This window comes from Carcharhinus amblyrhynchos, chromosome 33 (genome assembly GCF_965287045.1).
Source record: "Carcharhinus amblyrhynchos chromosome 33, sCarAmb.v2.hapA, whole genome shotgun sequence".
Lineage (NCBI taxonomy): Eukaryota > Metazoa > Chordata > Chondrichthyes > Carcharhiniformes > Carcharhinidae > Carcharhinus > Carcharhinus amblyrhynchos.
Window position 1 is genome coordinate 5402870 of NC_137356.1, and position 22425 is coordinate 5425294.

General features: G+C 49.2%; 1 protein-coding gene across 1 annotated transcript in view; it reads right to left on the bottom strand.

The window, feature by feature from the left end:
- LOC145361085 (uncharacterized) overlaps nucleotides 1–22425 on the bottom strand; it is a 266002-nt gene that overhangs the window by 98850 nt on the left and 144727 nt on the right. Inside the window, exons 19-24 of the mRNA XM_080216669.1 lie at nucleotides 18975–19028; nucleotides 18272–18316; nucleotides 18133–18186; nucleotides 6234–6278; nucleotides 2643–2696; nucleotides 720–764 (exon numbers count right to left, since the gene is read on the bottom strand). Of these exons, the coding sequence (XP_080072795.1) occupies nucleotides 720–764; nucleotides 2643–2696; nucleotides 6234–6278; nucleotides 18133–18186; nucleotides 18272–18316; nucleotides 18975–19028 (297 nt within the window). The remainder of the gene's footprint in view (nucleotides 1–719; nucleotides 765–2642; nucleotides 2697–6233; nucleotides 6279–18132; nucleotides 18187–18271; nucleotides 18317–18974; nucleotides 19029–22425) is intronic.

Sequence of the window (22425 nt, forward strand, 5' to 3'; positions counted from 1 at the left end):
GATCTTAAAGAAACTCAAAATTCTAGCAGGGTTAGACAGGGTAGATTCAGAAAGAATGTTTCCAATGGTGGGGGGAGTCCAGACCTTGGGATCTTAGCTTTGACAAATGGTCATCTGGACTCCAAACATCAGCTCTTTTCTCTCCTTACAGATGCTGCCAGACCTGCTGAGATTTTGCAACATTTTCTCTTTTGGTTTCAGATTCCAGCATCCGCAGTAATTTGCTTTTATCCAAAACTAGGGCTCATAGTTTGAGGAGAAGGGGTTAAAAACCTTTTAGAACTGAGGTGAGGAGAAATTTCTTCAGCCAGAGAATTCACTATAGCAGAAATTAGTTGAGGCCAAAATTTTGTGTGATTCCAAGAAGAAATTAGACATAGCTCTTGGGGCTAAAGAGATTGAGGGTTATGGGGGGGAAGGGGGAGAATCAGGATATTGAATTTGATGATCAGCCATGATCAAAATGAATGGCGGGGCAGGCTCGAAGGGCCAAATGGCCTACTGCTGCTTCTAGTTTCTACGTTTCCACGTGCCTATCTCTATGTTCAGTCAGTCGCTTCCCAACTTATGCTCAAAACTGCAAGTAGAGGGAAATGGGCCCAAATGCGGGCAATTGGGATTAGCTAAAAAGAAGGATGGCATGGACAAGTTGGGCCGAAGGGCCTGTTTCCATTGCTGTAAACCTCTATGACTCTACGTGGAACTGTTCCGGAACTTACTTTTTCACCAGGAAGTCCGATTGGACCTTGGGGTCCGGGAAAACCCTGTGAAGAAACAAAAAACAAATGAAAACAATTTAATTTTTCGATCAGTAAAGGCACTCAAGTAATTCATCTCGGGAGGCCTGAGGGGCTGCGATCACCTCGGAGAAACGGAAAATCAGAGGCACTGAGTATTCCGGCTCCGAGCTCGCCGGCTGGCTCTGCGTGAGCGTTATGGGATTGGCGGCTCGGAAAAGACTTCCTGCCTTTTGTTTTGAAGAAAGCATGGTTGCCCGAAACCCTTAAGCCGGAAGACACAATGGCCGGAATTTTGCCTGCTCGAGGCCAATGGAGACGGCCGTGCCGGTAAAATTCCAATCAATTTCCCCAATCGGCAGCCCTGGGAATTAACATTCCCCGGGAATGGGAAATCCTAAAATGTAATAATGATGGCGCGATTACCCTTTTAAGAAGCAAGGCTCTTGTCAATGTACGATATAATTTGGTAACTAAGGCTGCATTATTCATTCTTACTGAACAAGCAGGCTGCAAGATGTCTTAACATTTAACTAGGTTATCCAAAGATTGATGGGTGGAAGGAATGGATTTCCAAGGGGACCAATTGGAGTGTAATTGGATCAACCCATGCACAATGAATGATTCAGCACTGCCAGAATGATTGCACTGGGATTACTGTGAGACATGAGATGTGCTTGATTATGGGACCAATCTACCAGTCACAAAGGCTCCAACCCCAAAAGCAATTTCCACTAACGAGTCATTACCACACACCAAAAATGATTACATTTCACTCTGCTCTTCAAGTTACAAAGCCAGCCGGCCGATAGACAGGACGCATCCTTAATCCATCTCTTTGCTTCCTCCAAAAACTGACTCCATTCAAAGAGATCCCGGGATAGGCTCCCCTACAGTGCGGAAGGAGGCTATTTGGCCCATCACGTCTGCACTGACCACAATCTCACCCAGGCCACATCCTTGTAACCCCATACATTTACCCTAGCTAATCCCCCTGACACTAAGGGGCAATTTAGCATGGCCAATCCCCCTAACCCGTACATCTTTGGACACTAAGGGGCAATTTAGCATGGCCAATCCCCCTAACCCGTACATCTTTGGACACTAAGGGGCAATTTAGCATGGCCAATCCACCTAACCCACACATTGTTAGACACTAAAGGGCAATTTAGCACAGGCAATCATCCTAACCAGCACATCTTTTGGACTGTGGGAGGAAACCGGAGCACCCAGAGGAAATCTACGCAGACACAAGGAAAATGTGCAAACTCCACACAGACAGTGACCCAAGCTGGGAATCGAACCCGGATCCCTGGCACTGTGAGGCAGCAGTGCTAACCACTGTGCCACCCCAGTTGAATCCCACAAGAGAGACAAACAAGATCCAAGCTGATTGGATAAGGCATTGCACTCCACCTTGGGCTCTATCCCAACGCTTGGTCTTCGCCAAATAGCGAGGGGCATTAAACCCTGTCCCCAACCTGGCAACTGTTAGTATTGGTAAGGGCTCTTAGTTTATTAAAGCCTTAGAAAGGTTGGCGTGGCAGATTTGATCAAACAGTTTCTCTGCCTCTCCCTAATTCACTTGGGAACTCGAGGAAGTCAATCCAGTGCCAGAATTTTCCAGTCCCTTCCTGCCAGTAGGAGCAGGAGATCCCACCAATAGCAGCCCCCCACCCCTCCCCAATGGCAGAGGGTACAGGGGAAACAAGATCTCAGACATCAGCGGGGCTGGGAGATGGCGGGCTTACGCCAGCGCTGGAAGCTATGTGGCAGAGGGGGGGGGGCGCTGTCACAGAACATCACAGAGAAGAGAGATGGAAGATGTGATATTTTGATGTGGTTGGCGTTTCTCTTACGAAGGTCCACTCCTGTCATTTTCGTACAGTTTCAGTGCTTACTCACCTGAGGTCCTGGGTTGCCCTGCTGGCCTGGAGGCCCAGGTTCACCTTGAAGACCCTGAGGGAGGCAGAGACACAGAGTATTAGTCCATTATGCTGTAGATGCTCAGCCAATGTGACCCCCTTTGTTACTCAGGTAGACTGTTAAAGAACTGGGACCATTCACCCCCCCCAGAACATAGAGATGTATTCTGCATTCACTATCCTTCCTTAGAATGGGGCAATTGTTCAAAGTTTATTTATTAGTGTCACAAGTAGGCTTACATTAACACTGCAATGAAGTTACTGTGAAAATTCCCCAAGTCGTCATACTCTGGCGCCTGTTCGGGTACACTGAGGGAGAATTTAGCATGGCCAATGCACCCTAACCAGCACGTCTTTCGGACTGTGAGAGGAAACCGGAGCACCCGGAGGAAACCCACGCAGACATGGGGAGAATGTGCAGACTCCACACAGACAGTGACCCAAGCCGGGAATCGAACCCGGGTCCCTGGCGCTGTGAGGCAGCAGAGCTAACCAGTGTGCCACCGTGCTACCACACCCCCCTCCTCCTCCTTCGAGCCAGTCTTTGTTAAAGCCACAACACTATATTTCCACATGTCAATCTGTGCATGTCAGTCACCGCAGGTAGACATGAAGGCGACCCTGATGGAGCTTTGTAAAATAATGACAGAGCAGGGCTCTGAGCCTCTCCGAGATAAATCATCTCCAAAAGACCAGGAGACACGAACCTGTCCTGGCCTCTCGGCAGAATGTCAAATATCCATCGGTGATATTCGGACACATAAGAACATAAGAAATAGGAGCAGGAGTAGGCCATCTAGCCCCTCGAGCCTGCCCCGCCATTCAATAAGATCATGGCTGATCTGAGAGTGGTTCAGTTCCACTTACCTGCCTGCTCCCCATAACCCTTAATTTCCTTATTGATCAGAAATCTATCTACCCGTGACTTAAACACATTTAACGAGGTAGCCTCCACCACTTCAATGGGCAGAGAATTCCAAAGATTCACTACCCTCTGAGAGAAGAAGTTCCTCCTCAACTCTGTTCTAAACTGACCCCCCCCCCCGCCCCACTTATTTTGAGGCTGTGCCCTCTAGTTCTTGTTTCCTTTCTAATCTCTCTGCCTCTACCCTGTCTAGCCCCTTCATTATCTAATATGTCTCTATAAGATTCCCCCCCTCAGCCTTCTAAACTCCGACGAGTACAGGCCCAGTCTATTCAATCCCTCTTCATAAGCTAACCCCCTCATCTCTGGTATCAGCCGAGTGAACCTTCTCTGCACCCCCTCCAAGGCCATTATATCCTTTCGCAAATAACACCCTCTCCGTGTACTGACCAATTCCTCAGCTGACACCAGATCGCCTGATCCTTTCTGCTGTTAGTGGGATCTTGCTGTGCAAAAACTGACCGCCACGTCCGATTGCGAAACAGTTCAGTGAATTTCACAAGATCTTCACGCCTTGTGATGGGTTTTGAAATACAGCGGAAACATGAAAGGCAGCAGGCAGCCCACACCGGGGCAGGCTGATAAACGAGAGTTCGGCTGACACTTCAATGGTTGACTCAGGCCACTCAGGTCAAAACCAGGGGAATTCATAATAACTTTAAACAAACCTCTGCCTGCTCTTAAAGCAATGATTCAAAGAACAAAGAACAGTACAGCACAGGGACAGGCCCTTCAGCCCTCCAAACCTGCACCCATCACGTTTACCTATCTCGACCAACCCCAAATATCCCTCTATTCCCTGTCTATTCATGTGTCAATTATGAACAGCACGCTGGTACAGTGGTTAGCACAGCTGACTCACAGCTACAGGGACCTGGGTTCGATTCCAGGTTCGGCTTAGGTCACTGTCTGTGCGGAGTCTGCACGTTCTCCCCGTGTCTGTGTGGGTCTCCTCGGGCTGCTCTGGTTTCCTCACGCTGTCCGAAAGACGTGCTGGTTTAGGTGCATTGACCGTGCTAAATTCTCCCTCGGTGTAACTTCATTGCAGTGCTAATGTCAGCCTTACTTGTGACACTAATAAATAGACTTTAACTTACGTGTCTATCCAGATAAGTCTTAAATGTGGCTAACGTAACTGCCTCAACCACCTCCCTTGGCAGTCCATTCCAGGCTCCTACCACCCTCTGTGTAAAAAAACTTCCCCCGCACAACCTTCCCCCCTCTTATCTTGAACCCCTTTGTAATTGTTATTTCTGCCCTGGGGAAAAAGCTTCCAACTGTTCACCCTATCCATACCCCTCATAATTTTATAAACTTCTATCTGGTCGCCCCTCAGCCTCTGTCTTTCCAGGGTGAACAATCCCAGTTTATTCAATCTCTCCTCATAGCGAATACCCTCCACACCAGGCAACATCCTGGTAAACCTTTCCTGCGCTCTCTCCAAAGCCTCCACATCCTTCTAGTAGTGCGGTGACTGGAATTGGATGCAGTATTCCAAATGTGGCCTAACCAACCTTTCATACAACTGTTAACATAATTTGCCAATTTTTATATGTGTTCCCTGAAGTGTACACAGAAGCACGATCACTACCATGGCTAAATTCCGGTAAATTCTTTCAGCTTCTCAGTATAAATGACAGTATCTGGAACTATTTACAGCCTGTTCACTTCAATAGAATTTATATCCATGCACAGCTGCCCAACTACGAAGTAAGATGTGTGCTCCTGTGCACTGCAATATAGTTCTTCTACTTCATTCATGGGATGTGGGTAGCACTGGCTAGGCCCAGCATTTCCCTTGAGAAGGTGGTGGTGAGCCGCCCTCGTGAACGGCTGAAATCCCTCTGGTGTAGGTACACCCGCAGTGCTGTTAGGGAGGGAGTTCCGGGGTTCTGACCCGTGACGGTGAAGGAACGGCCGATATTTTTCCAAGATGGCGAGTGGCTCGGAGGGGAACTTGGCAGCTGGTGGTCTTCCCATCTATCTGCTACCCTTGTCCTTCTAGATGGCTGCAGATTGGGAAGGTGTTGTCTAAGGAGCCTTGGTGAGTTGCTGCAGTGCATCTTGGGGATGGTTCACACAGCTGCCACTGTGCATTGGTGGTGGATTGAGTGAATGTTTGTGGATGGGGTGCCAATCGAGCTTTATCCTCGATAGTGCTGCTTTTAAAGCACAGCAGGATCCCTCGAACAAACTGGGCTACGTTCAGAAGTCAATGAAGTATTATGTTGTTTTATATTCAGTATTATTATATACACAATTTAGCATGGCCAATCCATCTAAGCTACCCATCTTTCGGACTGTGGGAGGGAACCGGAGAACCCAAAGGAAACCCACGTAGACATGGGGAGAACGTGCAAACTCATCACGGATAGTAACCAAATTGAACCCAGGTCCCTGGCACCGTGAGGCAGCAGTGCTAACCACTGTGCCACCTTGCTGTCCCACTTCAGTAGAAAAAAAGCTACGTGGATGGAAAGCGGAATGTGACAACGCTGCGCGTGGCCAAAGGTCAACAAAATGTCTTGTGGGGCAACACTCAGAACCCCAGCTGGGCCACAGGAGGTTGCCCACCGCTGCTGTACAACCTCTCCCCCTCCTGGACACAGGGAAATAATCCAAGTCAGACTTAAGGTGAGGACTTACCAAATTTCCTTTTTGACCTCGGCGCCCATCAGCACCTCCTATTCCCTGAAACAAGACAGAATAGATTAATGTAGCTCCATCTCTCACTGTCCCCCCCAACATCCATAATGTTTCACATTGGCAAAAATCACAAGTCATCAATCTACAATCGGGTGCTGACTGTGAGAGAGGGAAAAAATAGCAGATGGAACTTAACCCTGAAAAGTATGAGGTCATACACTTTGGAAGGAGTAATTTGACCAGGAAGGTCTGACACTGGGAAGTTCCGAAGATCATAGGAACCTTGGAGTGTTTGTCCACAGATCTCTGAAGGTGGAAAGGCAGCTTGATAAGGTGGTGAAAAAGGCATAAAAAGCACACTCACCTTTATCAATCGGGGTATAGATTACAAAAACAGAGAGGTCATGATGAAGTTGTATAGAACTTTGGTGAGACCACAGCTGGAGCACTGTCTGCAGTTCTGGTTGCCACATTATATTCATAGAATCCCGAGTACAGAAGGAGGTCATTCGGCCCATCAAGCCTGCACTGACAACAATCCCACCAAGGCCCTATCCCCGCAACCTTCTAATCCCCCGACATTAAGGGACAATTTAGCACGGCCAATCCACCTAACCCACACATCTTTGGACTATGAGAGGAAACCGGAGCACCTGGTGGAAACCCATGCAGACACAGGGAGAACGTACCAACTCCACACAGATAGTGACCATTATAGGAAGGACGTGAATTCGCTGGAGGGGGTGTGGAGGAGATTCACCAGGATGCTGCCTGGGGTGGAACATTTAAGTTACGAAGAGAGGTTGGGTAGGCTTGGATTGTTTTCTCTGGAGCAGAGAAGACTGTGGGGGCGACCTGATCGAGGTTTAGAAGATTATGAGGAGCATGGACAGAGTGGGTAAGGAGCAGCTGTTCCCCTTAGTTGAAGGGTCAGTTACCAGGGGACACAAGTTAAAATGAGGGGTGGGAAGTTTAGTGGGGGGGAGGCTGTGAGGAAAAGATTTTTAACCCAGAGGGTGTCGACAGTCTGGAATGTGCTGCCTGGGAGGGCGGTGGGGGTGGGTTGCCTCACATCCTTGAAAAAGTACCTGGATGAGTATTTGACATGCCATAACATTCAGGGCTACGGGCCAAGTGCTGGCAAGTGGGATTAGGTGGGCAGGTCAGGGCCTTTCATGCGTCGGTGCAGACTCAATGGGCCGAAGGGCACTTTGGTGTAGTGGTCTGCGATTCTGTGATTTCCTAGACCATCAATTCTGAACAGTGATTGCTTCTTTGGGAAGTCAAGTTCCAATGTTGGTCACCACACTATTTTCACCCTGGGCCCTGAACTTCCTGACTTACCTTTTATTCCATTCACTCATAGGACATGGGCGTCTCTGGCTGGGCCAGCATCTATTGTGAGAAGTCTCACAACACCAGGTTAAAGTCCAACAGGTTTATATATGGTGTTGTGAAACTTCTTACTGTGTTTACCCCAGTCCAGCACCAGCATCTCCACATCATGATCAGCATTTATTGCCCATCCCTAGTTGCCCTTGGAGGGCAGTTGAGAGTCAACCACATTGCTGTGGCTCTGGAGTCACATGCATGCCAGACCGGGTAAGGACGGCAGATTTCCTTCCCTAAAGGGACATTATTGAACCAGTTGGATTTTTCCAGCAATGGTTTCATGGTCATCAGTAGATTCTTTTTTATTGAATTCAAATTCCACCATCTGCTGTGCTGGGATTCGAACCCGGGTCCCCAGAGCATTAGCTGAGTTTCTGGATGAATAGACTAGCGATAATACCACTGAGCCATCACCTCCCCCTACAACAGTGATTACACTTCAATAGAACTTCACTGAAAGGAGCAATACAGGTACAAGTCTTTCTTTTTATTCCCTTCCCAGATCCCAGTCAAAGTTAGACAAAATGACCCATTCTCCCTCGTATTTACAAAAGGTCCCTCTGCATACATGAGCAACAAGTACCTGGGATAAAAGGGTTTATTAGTGTCACAAGTGGGCTTACATTAACACTACAATGAAGTTACTGTGAAAATCCCCGAGTCGTCACACTCCGGCGCCTGTTCGGGTACACTGAGGGAGAATTTAGCACGGCCAATGCACTTAACCAGCACGTCTTTGGAGTGTGGGAGGAAACTGGAGCACCCGGAGGAAACTCACGCAGACACGGGGAGAATGTGCAGACTCAGCATAGACAGTGACCCAAGCCGGGAATCGAACTCACATCCGTGGCGCTGTGAGGCAGCAGTGTGAACCCACGGTGCTGCCGCCAACACACCAGCACACACCCCCGACACACTCATAACCCCCCGACCTTGGGTCCTTGGCACTGTGAGGCAGTAGTGCTAACGCCTGTGGTACGGTGCTGTGACACACACACACACACACACACACACACACAAACACACACACACAAGTCGAACTGGAGTCCCTGTCACTGTGAGGCAGCGGTGCTAACCACTGTGCCACTGTGCAGAGAGGGAGAGGGAAAAATGTCAGGGATATTTTAAATGTAGCTAGATTCCCTACAAAAAAGAAAATATAAAGGAATCTAGAAAATTCTAGGGAGGGATCGCAAGACTGAGAATCATTAGTTCCACCTCTCTGTCTGTCCCTATAGGACCTGTCTGATCCAATGAACATTCCCACAATTTCCTGGTTCCATTTACTTTCGCTGGCACGTCATTTTAAAGAATGTTTTTGATGAATTTTCCACAGAAATGATTTAGGGAAATGGGAGTTATTTTTCTCGAAAGCATTGGGTGCTTGCATGAGTTTGAAAGGGAAGGTGAGTTTTGTTGGTCGGAAGTTGTTTGTTTCCACGGTTAAGCGAGGAACTCGCATCATGTCGGGACCCTCGCCTGGGTTTGTGGTGAAGAGATGACATAAAGCCTGGGGCCTAGGCCAGGGGAAGAGGAAGGCTTTGTGACTGGGAATGCTGCGACCAACTGCAGGAAGGCAAAGTAGTGTCAGAAGACCAAATTACAAGCAAATGATTGCAGACGCTGGAATCTGAAGCTAAAGCTGGAAAATCTCAGCAGGTTTGACAAGGCCTGTGAAGAGAGAATAGAGCCAACATTTCAAGTCTGGATGACCCTTTGTTAGAGCTCTGGGGAAGAGCTTCGTTAGCTGATGCAAGAAGAATGCTCCTGATGATCTGACCTATTATTGTCCCATGTATTAGCATACAGTTAAAGTGTTGTTTCTTGTGCACTATACAGACAAAGCATACCGTTCATAAAGAAGGAAAGGAGGGAGTGCAGAATGTAGTGTTACAGTCATAGCTAGGGTGTAGAGAAAGGTCAACTTAATGCGAGGTAGGTCCATTCAAAAGTCTGACAGCAGCAGGGAAGAAGCTGTTCTTGAGTCGGTTGGTACGTCACCTCAGACTTTTGTATCTTTTTCCAAGCAGGAGGTGGAAGAGAGAATGTCTGGGGTGTGTTTGCTGGGGGGCAGGGCTGTCCAGAACCAGGGGGGGGGCTGTCACAATCTGAGGACACAGAATAGACTGTTTAGGACAGGGACAAGGAGAAATTTCTTCACCCAGGGAGTGATCAGCCTGTGGAATTTGCTGCCAGAGAAAGTAGTTGAGGCCAAAATGGTGTTACTGGAAGTCTCCGACCATTCACGCCAGCGGGATTTTCCCATCCCGTTGCAGTGAACGGGGATTTGGCTTGTTGCCAAATTCTCCGCCTTCACTGTAGCGGGACCGTGGTGTAAACGGGCAGTAAGGTCGCGCCCTGTATATTTTCAAAAAACAGATATCACACCTGGGACGAATGGGATCCAAGGTTATTGGGAGAAAGCAGGATTAGGCTATTGAGTTGGATGATCAGCCATGATCATAATGAATGGCAGAGCAGGTTCGAAGGGCCAAATGGCCTCCTCCTGCTCTTATTTTCTATGCTTCTATGAAACATTAGCTCTGTCTCCTGTTTCTCAGACTCTGTCAAACTTGCCGAGATATCCCAAAATTTAGCATCAAAAGACTGCTTGTTGAACATCAAGTGGGACAACCATTGCAGTGGCACAGTGGGTTAGCACTGCTGCCTCAGAGTGCCAGGGACCCGGGTTCGATTCCCGGCCTTGGGTCACGGTCTGTGTGAAGTCTGCACATTCTCCCCGTCTCTGTGTGGGTTTCCTCCGGGTGCTCCGGTTTCCTCCCACAGTCGGAAAGACGTGCTGGTTAGGGTGCATTGACCGTGCTAAATTCTCCCTCAGTGTTACCCGAACAGGCGCCAGAATGGGGTGACGAGGGGTGATTTCACAGTAACTTCACCACAGTGTTAATGTACGCCTACTTGTGACTAATAATAAATCAACTTTAAAACCACCTTTGCTGGGAAAAGCCTTGTGATAAGCTGTACTAATTGGATTAAGTGAATCGGATCAAGTGGAGAACCTCCAGGTGCTCTGGTTTCCTCACACTGTCCAAAGATGTGCTGGTTAGGTGGGTTGGCCATATCGTCAGGGGAATCAGCTAGGGAAAATGCATGGGTTTATGAGGATAGGGCCTGGGTGGAATTGTAGTTGGTGCAGATTTGATGAGCCGAATGGCCTTGTTCTGCACTGTAGGGTTCTATGATACTATGGATCACCATTGTAGCTCAGTATGTGAGGCAGTCACAGAATCCTTGCAGTGCAGATGGAGGCTATTCGGCCCATCGAGTCTGCATATTGACAACAATCCCACCCAGGCCCTACCCCCATAACCCCATGCATTTACCCCCGCTAGTCCCCATGACACTAAGGGGCAATTTAGCACGGCCATTCCACTTAACCCACACATCTTTGGACTGTGGGAGGAAACCGAAGCACCCGGAGGAAACCCATGCAGACACGGGGGAGAATATGCAGACTCCGCACAGACGGTGACCCGAGCCGGGAATCGAACCCAGGTCCCTGGCGCCGTGAGGCAGCCGTGCTAACCACTGCGCTGCCCTGGAGATTGAAGACTAACGCCATTTTCTGTTCACTCAGCCCGCTGTCAAAAACAAGTAGGATGAGGGCCGGGGACTCGGAGGGTCAGATTCCCAGTCCACATCGCTGCAAAGCATCCCTCCATCGTCAAAACAGATTTTGCAAAGGAAGGGTTAAATCTGGCAGGAGGCTGGCTTACCGCACATCACTGGCTGAAGCTATGCGCGGGACACCTGGCAGATGTGTTGAGGAGACTGAGGGGACGTAGGGGATTTATTCTGAAGAGCCAGTTGGGTTTAGTTTTATTACATGTTGACGCAGAGGTCTTCACGGTTGACTTGCTCTGTCAGCTGAAGAGGGCTGCAGGAAAGCCTGCAGGCCATCAAGGGTGTGATGGATGTTTAGTCATCAAGGATAAACTCCGCCGACTGAACTGCCGCTAGCCTTGGCTTGTGCGCAAGAGTCAACAATTACTCAGATTCCTTCATTTGGTGCAGTTAACTTGAGATGTAAACACAATCTAAGCTCAGAGCGTCAAGCTTTCAACCCCTCTGACTCATGTTATGTGTCACGGTCATGATCCCAACTTAATTGCAGGACTTCCCCACCTCCCCAATCCCAAGGATATAACGTTACCCAATTATCCCCTTTGCAACACTCAAAGCATCACGGATTTCGAGGTTTTTTTTGGTGTAGGGAGGAAATATGGCATTTGGATAGTGAAGGTCTTTTTTTTGCCAGCTCTGGCTCATTAATTAGCTGGAAAATAAAGTTTCAGCTTCAGTCTCCATCCTAGGTTAAGGAGAAGGGGGTTAAGGACTAAGATTGTCAAGTTAACCACCCGCACCAATATGGTGGTTAGCGCTGCTGCCTCGCAGTGGCAGGGATCCGGGTTCCATTCCCCCTCACTGTCCATGCTGAGTTTGCTCGTTCTCCCCCATATCTGCGTGGGTTTCCTCCAGGCGCTCCGGTTTCTGAAAGACGTGCTGGTTAGGGTGCACTGGCCGTGATAAGTTGTCCCTCAGTGTAGCCGAACAGTAGAGTGGCGACTAGGGGGTTTTCACAGTAACTTCATTGCAGTGTCGGTGTAAGCTTACTTGTGACACTAATAAATAAGAAGAAACTGCCACCAAACTCGGCCGTAATCAATGCAGCTTATCCCGTAGCTATTGCAGATAGATACTTGCAGTCCCCAGCGCAATCCAAGGACGCTGGGCAACTTATCAACACAAACTTGGGAGCGGGAGTTGGAATCCAGCTATGACTGATGGGTTGAAAGTTCAAGTAGCAGCATGACTAAATGTTTGATAAGGTCAAGTGTGTTTGCGTCTCTGAGGGCTGGAATTTATCGCTGGGCTATCAGCTCTGGCGTGGCTTTCTACGGATTCTCCAGACTGCTGGAAGTCAGGGGATTTTTATCCTTTAACAGAGTGTGGGCGTGGCTGGCTGACCAGCATTGGTTGTCCATCCCCTAACTGCCCATTGAAAAGGTGGGGTGGGGGGGGTGGTGAGCTGCCTTCTTGCACCCGTTGCAGTCCCATGAGGTGTAGGCACATCCACAGTGCTGTTAGGGAGGAGGTTCCAGGATTTTGACCCACCGATAGAGAAGGAATGGCCAAGTCAGAAATGGTGAGTCACTTGGGATGGAGGGGGGAGGTGGCAGCTTTTGTTGGTAGAGGGATTGAATTTCGGAGCCATGAGATCATGTTGCAACTGTACAAAACTCTGGTGCGGCCGCACTTGGAGTATTGCGTACAGTTCTGGTCGCCGCATTATAAGAAAGATGTGGAGGCATTGGAAAGGGTGCAGAGGAGGTTTACCAGGATGTTGCCTGGTATGGTGGGAAGGTCTTATGAGGAAAGGCTGAGGGACTTGTGGTTATTTTCGTTAGAGAGAAGAAGGTTAAGACGTGACCTAATTAAGGCATACAAGATGATCAGAAGACTAGATAGGGTGGACAGTGAGAGCTTTTTTCCTCGGATGGTGATGGCTAACACGAGGGGACATAGCTTTAAATTGAGGGGTGATAGATATCAGACGGATGTCAGAAGTAGGTTCTTTACTCAGAGGGTAGTAAGGGCGTGGAATGCCCTGCCTGCAGTAGTTGTGGACTTGCCAACTTTAAGGGTGTTCAAATGGTCAGTGGATAGGCATATGGATAATATTGGAATAGTTTAGGTTAGAGGGTCATTAGATTGGTTCCACTGGTCAGCACAACATCGAGGGCCGAAGGGCCTGTACTGCGCTGTAATGTTCTATGGAACTTGCAGTGCTCCCATCTGCCCCTTGTCCTTTTAGTTGGCAGAGGTCATGGGTTTGGAAGGCGCTGAAGGAGCCTTGGTGAGTAGTCATCTTCTCAATGGTACACACTGTGTCTTGAAGATGGAAGGAGTAGACATTGGGGAGCCAGTCAAACAGGCTGCTTTGTTTTTGTATCCATTTACTGTTGTTGGAAACCTTTCCCCATGGATCGAGCTTCTTGAGTGTTGTTGGAGCTGCACCCATCCAGGCAAGTGGAGAGCATCCCATCACACTTGTGCCTTGTGGATGGTGGACAGGCTTTGGGGGAGTCAGGAGGTGAGTTACTCGCCGCAGAATTTATATGGTTAGTCCAGTTCTGTTTTTGGCTAACGGTGACTTCATTGCAGTGTCCACAATAATAAGTAAACTTAAATTTAAAAGTTGTGTGAGTTGGGTGGATTGGCCATGGTGAAATTGCCTCTTAGTATCCAACATGATGTAGGTTAGGGGATTAGTGGAGTAAATACCTGGGATTATGGGTTAAACGGGGGTAAGAATTGGTGCAGACTCAATGGGTTGAATGGCCTCCTTCTGCACTGTAGGGATTCTTTGTGGGGGGTGGGGGGGAACCGATACAACCTACCTTGGCCCCACAGGCAGTGGGTGAACAGGAAGGATAGAGTGGACATGGAGAGGATGTTTCCACTAGTAGGAAAAACTAGAACCAGAGGGCCCAATCTCAGGCTAAAGGGACGATCCTTTAAAATAGAGATGAGGAGGAATTTCTTCAGCCAGAGAGTGGGGAATCTGTGGAACTCTTTGCCACAGAAGGCTGTGGAGGCCGGGTCATTGAGTGTCTTTAAGACAGAGATAGATAGGTTCCTGATTAATAAGGGGATCAGGGGTTATGGGGAGAAGGCAGGAGAATGGGGGATGAGAAAAATATCAGCCGTGATAGAATGGCGGGGCAGACTCGACGGGCCGAGTGGCCTAATTCTGCTCCTATGTCTCATGGTCTAAGGAGTCAATTCCCCAAAACAGAAAGGAACCGGATTGGGACTCTCTGGATTGGCACACGTCTCCGGAAAGCACTGGATGTATTAATAGGGATGAATCATCGTCGGAGCTGAACCCCTGAGACGGTTCTGCAGCTGCAGAGCGAAGGAGAAAGCTTGGCTTCGCTTCAGATCCCCGCGCTTAATCTAAGTGTGCTGGCCAGATGAATGGATTTCCAATGAGGGGCACGGACTGTTACCAGTGTGTGTGTGTGTATGTGTCTGTGTGTGGGTGTACGTGTGAGAACGAGAGAGAGGAAGAGACATGGCTGCGTTATTGGTTCCAGAACTGGTTGGAATTTACGCTTGAACTTACTTCGTGAGAGCGAGGCATCCTGTCCAACAGGCTCACACATTCAACATCAGATCAGCTAATCCTATGGTCAGACCCTGAGAACTGGAACTTTGCCCCAAGCGTTTCTTGACTGTGGTTTCAGTGTCTGAGAGATCGGGGAGAAGACACAGAGGTGTTCCCTCTCCAGGGGGAAGCAATGAAACATCGGTGTGTGTGTGTAAGCTGGAGCAAGGTGGACATTACTACCTTTTGTAGAATCATAGAAGAATCGTAGAGCCCCTGTAGCGCAGAGGGAGGCTACTCAGCCTATTGAGTCTACATTGACAACAGGCCCTATCCCCGTAACCCCACTTATTTACCCTGCTGATCCCTCTCACCTATATATCCTGGGACACCGAGGGGCAACTTAGCATAGCCAATGCACCTTACCCACCCATCTTTGGAGTGTGGTGGAAAACCGGAGCACCTAGAGGAAACCCATGCAGACACGGGGAGAACATGCCAACTCCACACAGACAGCGAGACGTGGAATCGAACCCGGGTCCTTGGCGTTGTGAGGCAGCAGTGCTAACCCACTGTGCCACCGTGCCACCCAAGTATTTTCTTAATTTCCAGAGCTGGCTTCTCTCGGGAGCAGAGAAAGCTGACCAGAGGTTTGACAGCAGAGTCTGGGTTGAGTAAGTAAGGAGAGGTTGTTGCTGAATGCTCAATACCAGGGGGGGCAAATGAAAGGTGAGAGGAACAGAAGGGGCCTCAAGAAACAAAAATCTTTGCTGCCACTCATCACACAAACCAGCCTCCCATCCATTGACTCTGTCTACACTTCCCGCTGCCTCGGAAAAGCAGCCAGCATAATTAAGGACCCCACGCACCCCGGACATTCTCTCTTCCACTTTCTTCATTCAAGAGTCTGAGGTCATGTACCAACCGACTCGAGAACCGCTCCTTCCCTGTTCTGTCAAACTTCTGAATGGACCTACCTCGGATTAAGTTGGTCTTTCTCTACACCCTAGCTATGACTGTAACACTATATTTTGCAATCTCTCCTTTCTTTCTCTATGAACAGTATGCTTCTCTGTACAAGAAACAAAAAAGGACAGCATGGACAAGTTGGGCCAAAGGGCCTGTTTCCATGCTGTAAACCTCTATGACTCTAAACAGCTACAAGTGAATGTGACAATAATAAATTAAATCCCCATGAATGGAATTGGAACTCTTGTGTATGGGGCGTCCCATGTGATGCTGGGTCTGGTTGTTTATTTTAAAGTTTATTTATTAGTGTCACAAGGAGGCTTACATTAACACTGCAAAGAAGTTACTGTGAAAATCCCCTAGTCATCACACTCTGGCACCTGTTCGGGTACACTGAGGGAGAATTTAGCACGGCCAATGCACCCTAACCAGCACGTCTTTCAGACTGTGGGAGGAAACCCACGCAGACACGGGGAGAATGTGCAGGCTCCTCACAGGCAGTGACCCAAGTTTGGAATAGAACCAGAGTCCCTGGAGCTGCGAGGCAACAGTGTTAACATAGTTACTCTGGAGTTAAAAGAGAATGCTTCCTTTCTAACTCTTCCAGAGTAATTATCAGGGTAAAACTGACACAGCCATTTAAATGGCTTCTGTTAGATCGTTCCCAGCCCAGTAAAATTGCCCAGATGAAGCTAGCACTTCTGGACAACTCCGAGAGTGGGTGGGGAAAGCAGAGGAAGGAGTCTTTCTGTGGGCAGGGAGAGAGGGCGATTGGGTGGAGATCAGTCGGGGATAAGACTACCACCTGGAAATGCTGAGGAGGCGAGGGAAGGGAGGCAGAGATCGAAGCTAACCATCCCACATCTGGCATTACATCACATCTGGTCAAAGATGGTAAAAGCTGTTGATGGCATGAAAACCACATTCCAAACCTGTTAGAACATCTAACGAGAAGAAATCACTGATCATTTCTGAGTGCATCTGAAGGCAAAACGATGCCAAAAATTCCTATTAATTGAACCATAGAACCCTGGGAAAGTTACAGCACAGGAGGAGGCCATTTGGTCCATCCAGTCCATTCCAACCAGAGGACACGCAGTTGCCAATTCTAATCCTACCTTCCTGCACCCGGCCCATAGCCCTGTCGCTTACAGCACTTAAGGCGCAGATCCAGGTACTTTTTAAAAGAGTTTTGGATCTCTGCCTCCACCGCCAATTCGGCCTGCGAGTTCTAGACACCCACCACCCTCTGAATAAAAAAGTTCTTCCTCATGTCCCCTTCTGCCACTTGTATTGAATCTACGTCCCCTGGTTCTAGAATTCTCCACCAAGGGAAATGATGTTATCCTGTCCACTCTATCTCTGCCCCTCATCATTTTGTACACCTCTGCCAACTCACCCCTCAGCCTTTTTTTTTTGCAAGGAAAATAACCTCAACCTATCCAATCTCTCCTCATAACTACACCTTTCTAACCCTGGGAATATTCTTGTGAACCTCCTCCGCCCTCTCTCCAGAGCAGTGACATCCTTCCTGTAATGTGGCGACCAGAACATAGCTTTAAATTAAGAGGTGGTAGTTATAGGATGGATGTCAGAGGTAGGTTCTTTACTCAGAGGGTAGTAAGGGTGTGGAATGGTAAGGGCCTGCAGCAGTTGTGGACTCATCAACTTTAAGGGCGTTCAAATGGTCAGTGGATAGACATATGGATAACATTGGAATAGTTTAGGTTAGAGGGTCATTAGATTGATTCCACTGGTCGGCGCAACATCGAGGGCCGAAGGGCCTGTACTACACTGTAATGTTCTATGTTCTAGAACTGCTACTGCAATAGGTCATATTTTCTACAATCTCATATACATTCTCTTTTCAGTGGTAACTTCCATCATATATTTGCCCGACTCTCTCGTTTGCTGTCTGCCAATCCACGAGTCTGCCAGAACAGATGACCAGAGCTCGGATGACAGCTTTAGTGGTGTGAGAATGGACAGCGTCGGAGGCGTGCCTTCCGTTGACATTGCTGTCTCTTGATGGTGACAGGAGGTGGAGATGCCAGCGTTGGACTGGGGTGGGCATTGTAAGAAGCCTCGTGACGCCAGGTTAAAATCCAACAGGTTTATTTGGAATCACAAGCTTTCGGAGCCCCGCTCCTTCACTCACCCGCTGAAGCGCTCCGAAAGCTCGTGATTCCAAATAAACCTGTTGGACTTTAACCTGGTGTTGTGAGACTTCTTTGAGGCTGGGATCAAGGAACCTGCGGGGAAACCACAGGGACCCTCGCTCATCCACGGGGCACAATGAAGTTGAAGCAAGGTTTGCTACACGCGGGTCACTCTTGAGGAGGATGCTTGCCAGCACCAATTGGTTTGGGAGAAGTAAGCAACGATCTATGGAACCAATGCACCTACCTGTGGTCCAGGGGGACCAACCTGTCCTCTTGGACCAGGCAACCCACGCGAACCCTAGGAAAGGAAAAAAGAGACAAAATTCACATTTAGTTCTGAGCAAGTACAATTGGCCAAACCGATCACAAAGGGTCTTACTCACAGGTTCACCGGGCAACCCTCGGGGTCCTACCGCTCCATCACCTCCCTGCAACAGAGAGAGAAAAAGGGAGAAGGAATCAGTAATAGTCCAGCTCGTACACTCACAGTAAACATCCGGCTGCCAATTGCCAATTTCGCGGCCCGGTTTCAGTTCTACGTTCCAAACAGGAATTGACAGCTCGAGAATCATTTCCGACAGAACGAGTCTAAACCCGGGAACAGATCATGACCTTACTCGGTTAACTGGACACTCTTAATATGCTCTTCAGCCAGAACTCTCCTCTCGCACGTGCCCCACCCCCCACGAGCATGGAGAACTTGGGCGCTTAGCCAAATCTCCGTCTACTGCAACGGGACTGGAAAATCCCAGCCGTGGGCGAGATAGGAGAATTCCAGCCTTCCTGTCAAAGGGGCCCAAGGAGAGACCAGGCGGTGAGATTTTCCAAGTATGGAAAATCCCACCCAAAGTCATTGGACTTTTGCACGGTCTGTGTCTCAGGGCGGGGAGACTCTGCCTGAGGAAGACACTTCAGGATGATAATCTGAATCCGGTTAAAAGATTCCACGCCACCGAGATAGGCGACACGTTAAAGTATTAAATAAAATGATAAACATTTACAGGAGGCCATTCAGCCCCTTGGCCATTTGGGTGGATCATGCCTTGACAGAACGCGAGAAGGACTGCGTTTTAATGCCACACTTACCCTGATACCATTCTCTCCGGGAGGGCCACGTGGTCCCCATGGACCGTAGTTACCCTGGAAAAGAAAACGCAATGTAATTTGGAAACACTATTCGGCATGCCTCAAGACTATCTTAACGGTGAGGTCCAACTCTCAAGTGTTGCACACGCACTATGGCACCATCTCAAATCGCCTTGCGATTAGGGACAGTGTCTGGGCCTGAGGAGGCGAGAGGTTGATTAAACACCCCCCCATCGTAACAGGGATCAGCGGTGATAATACGGCAGGGGGACTGCAGCAGGAGAGGAAGGGATTAAACAAAAATTTGGAATTAAGAATCCATCGATGACTGTGAAACCATCGTCAAATGGCCTCCTTCTGCACAGTCAGGATTCTATGATTCTATGAACGTTGATCATGAAACCATTGTCAGAAAAACTCATCCGGTTCACTAATGTCCCTTTAGGGAAGGAAATCTGCCGTCCTTACCCGGTCTGGCCTACATGTGACTCCAGAGACACAGCAATGTGGTTGACTCTCAACTGTCCCCGGGCAACAAGGGATGGGCAATAAATGCTGGTCCAGCCAGCGACACCCATGTCCCACAAACAAATTTAAAAGGAAATGGAGTCAGTAGAGGTGGCTGGGATCCCAACACCCTCAGGAACATCAGTCTCCAAGAGCTCCTCGTACACTCCAGACACTGTCAAGGGACTTCAGGTTTAATTATGAACAAAAAGGAATTTATTGACAGGGAGACATTAATGGGCAGAGATTTGCAGCCCTAGGCCCTGGAGCTACCTGCCTCGCTACTCCATTTCTCACCTGCCTACTTCATGGCTTCCAGAGGTATTCCGTCTGAGAGAGGACCTCCACCCTCTGGGGTGATCACTCACTCACAGTTCCCTCTGGTCCCTAGAGCTAGGTAGCCCTCTTCTACAGCTTTGTCTCAAAGAGACAGACCCCACAACCGCAACACAATGGTTTGCCTCTGCAGCAGGGGGTTAGAGTTATGGGGCATGGGCTGGAGGTGGGGGGGGAGACAGGAGCTTTGCCACAAAAGGTCAGGGAGCCTCGACCTGTCACACGCTACCCAGACCTCCTGCTGCGAGGCAGCCTCCTCCCCAGAGTTGGCAAGGTGCCAATGCAGCACGGGCACGGCGTGGCACTGGGAATAAATATTGCCAAGGGGCCGGTGGAAGATGGAACTTAAACTGGCCAATGAATCACCTCAAGCGATCACAAAGGAAAATCCGCCAGTGTTTGCGGAGGGTGGGGGGGCAAGGTGGCCACATGCAAAGAGCGAGTCGGGGGTGAGTGGGGATGGGGGTAGTAGATGGGGGGAGAAAGCAAGAGAGAGAGAGAGAGAGAGAAAGAGAGAGAGAGAGAGAGTGTGTGTCCTGGAGGGGAGAAGGAGGAAACAAAAGCCTATAGTGGTGTTCCAAATGTACTCACTCCAACCCCATTTCCAAGGGTCTGATAAAACTCCCCCATCACACAGTGGTTAGCACAACACAGTGCCAGGGACCGGGTTCAATTCCTAGCCTTGGGTCACTGTCTGTGTGGAGTTTGCACATTCTCCCTGCGTCTGTGTGGGTTTCCTCCTACAGTCCAAAGATGTGTAGGTTAGGTGGATTGGCCATGGTAAATTGCCCCTCAATGTCGACAGATGCATAGGTTAGGTGGGCTGGCCATGGTAGGGCAGAGAAGAGGGCCTGGGCATGATGTTCTGTCAGAGAGTAGGTATACACTCGATGGTATAGACTGAATGGCCTCTTTTGTACCGTAGGGATTCTATGATTGGATCTGCCTCTCCCTCCACAGAAGCTGCCTGATCTGCCCAGTGTTTCCAGCACTTTCCGCCCCTACGTTGGCTGAAATCCCTGTCCGGCGCACGCCACGGACCCTCCCCTGTCCACCTCCTCCTCGAGCCTTCGCGGCTGTACCCCCGCGCGAGCCCACAAGGAAGGCGTGGGGAGAATCTCCCCCTCACGCTATTAGTTTCTGTCTGGTAACTCGCTCCCTCAACAAGATGGATGAGGCACCACCACTGTGGAAAACCAATATTTAACCAAGTCTTGGGGAAAGAATGTAAAGGAATCAAATTAAAGATAAAAGCTGGAGGCGCAAAAACAGTTGGAGCTGAACAGGTTTGATCAATAATTTATCACATCCAATTCCAGTTGAAGCTCTAACAACGGTAATCACAGCTGCTGAGGACAACGTTCCATAGCTCTGTGAATTCTGCTCTCTTCCACACTCAGTAATGGAGGGAAGGTAAAGATTTTTGGGGGCGATCTTACCATGTCATTGCGCTGGTCGATTGGTGTGGTGAGCCGGTAAGATTGGGCAAGAGGCAAAAAATGGGGCTCATGCCCAGTTTCTCGCCACGTAATATTATCGGCCCCGCTCTGCCAGCAAAACCAGCCTCACGTTCTGGGGATATGATCAGTGGGGGGAGTTGGGGGGGGTGCATGTCCAGGGTGGGTGCCAACAGAGGGTGAGGGGTTGTGATATCTCGTTAGGGGAGGGTGTGGGTCCGACAGGAGATACAACAGTGCACTGGGAGATTGGGGCTCCCGCGTAACAGTGCCCCCTACAACTCAGCCGCCGGCTTCCTGGCGCGAATAGGCTCCACTCACTTGGCCTGCTGGTGAGAATCACACTTGGGATCATTTTTCTCCTCCCCTCCACCCTCCCCAAGTGCCGTACACTGGCGTCTGGAAACTCATCCAAATAAATAGGCGTGATTCTCTCCCATTTTCCCCCTCCTTCAGCATTTAGAATTTAGATCGAGTGCGCTTGAGTTTCCAGAACCTCTGAAACTCCCCTTGCATTGGGAATTAGCAACAAGGGGAGCAGAGTGGGGGAGCCACGCCTTCCAGACTCCTAATGCCACAGTCCGAACCCTGTGAGACAATGGTTGTATGCATTGGTGGTTCAGTGGTAGAATTCTCGCCTGCTGAATGGGAAGGTGCAGCTTCGATTACCAGCCTGTGCGAAGGGACTGCTTTTTCAGGGGAGGGTTAGCTCAGTTGGCTGGGTGGCTGGTTAGTGGTGCAGAGCGATGCCAACAGCATGGGTTCGATTCTCGTTCCGGCTGAAGTTATTCATGAATGCCCCACTTTCTCAACTTTGCCCCTCGCCTGAGGCGTGGTGACCCTCGGATGAAATCACCACCCGTCAGCTTTCCCCCTCAAAGAGGAGAGCAGTGTATGGTGCATCTGGGACTATGGTGACTTTACTATTCAGACAATGGAGCACCGGCCAAGACTAACACACGGGGCCTAATCCAGTGAAGAGACGCAATAACTAGGGGAGTATATTTCTGAGGTTGATCTGAGAAAACTAAATCATAGAATCAGAGAATTCCTACAATGTAGAAGGAGGCCATTTGGCCCATCAAGTCTATTCCTACAATGAGCCCATCCAGGCCCTATCCCTGTAACCCCATATATTGATCTTGCTAATC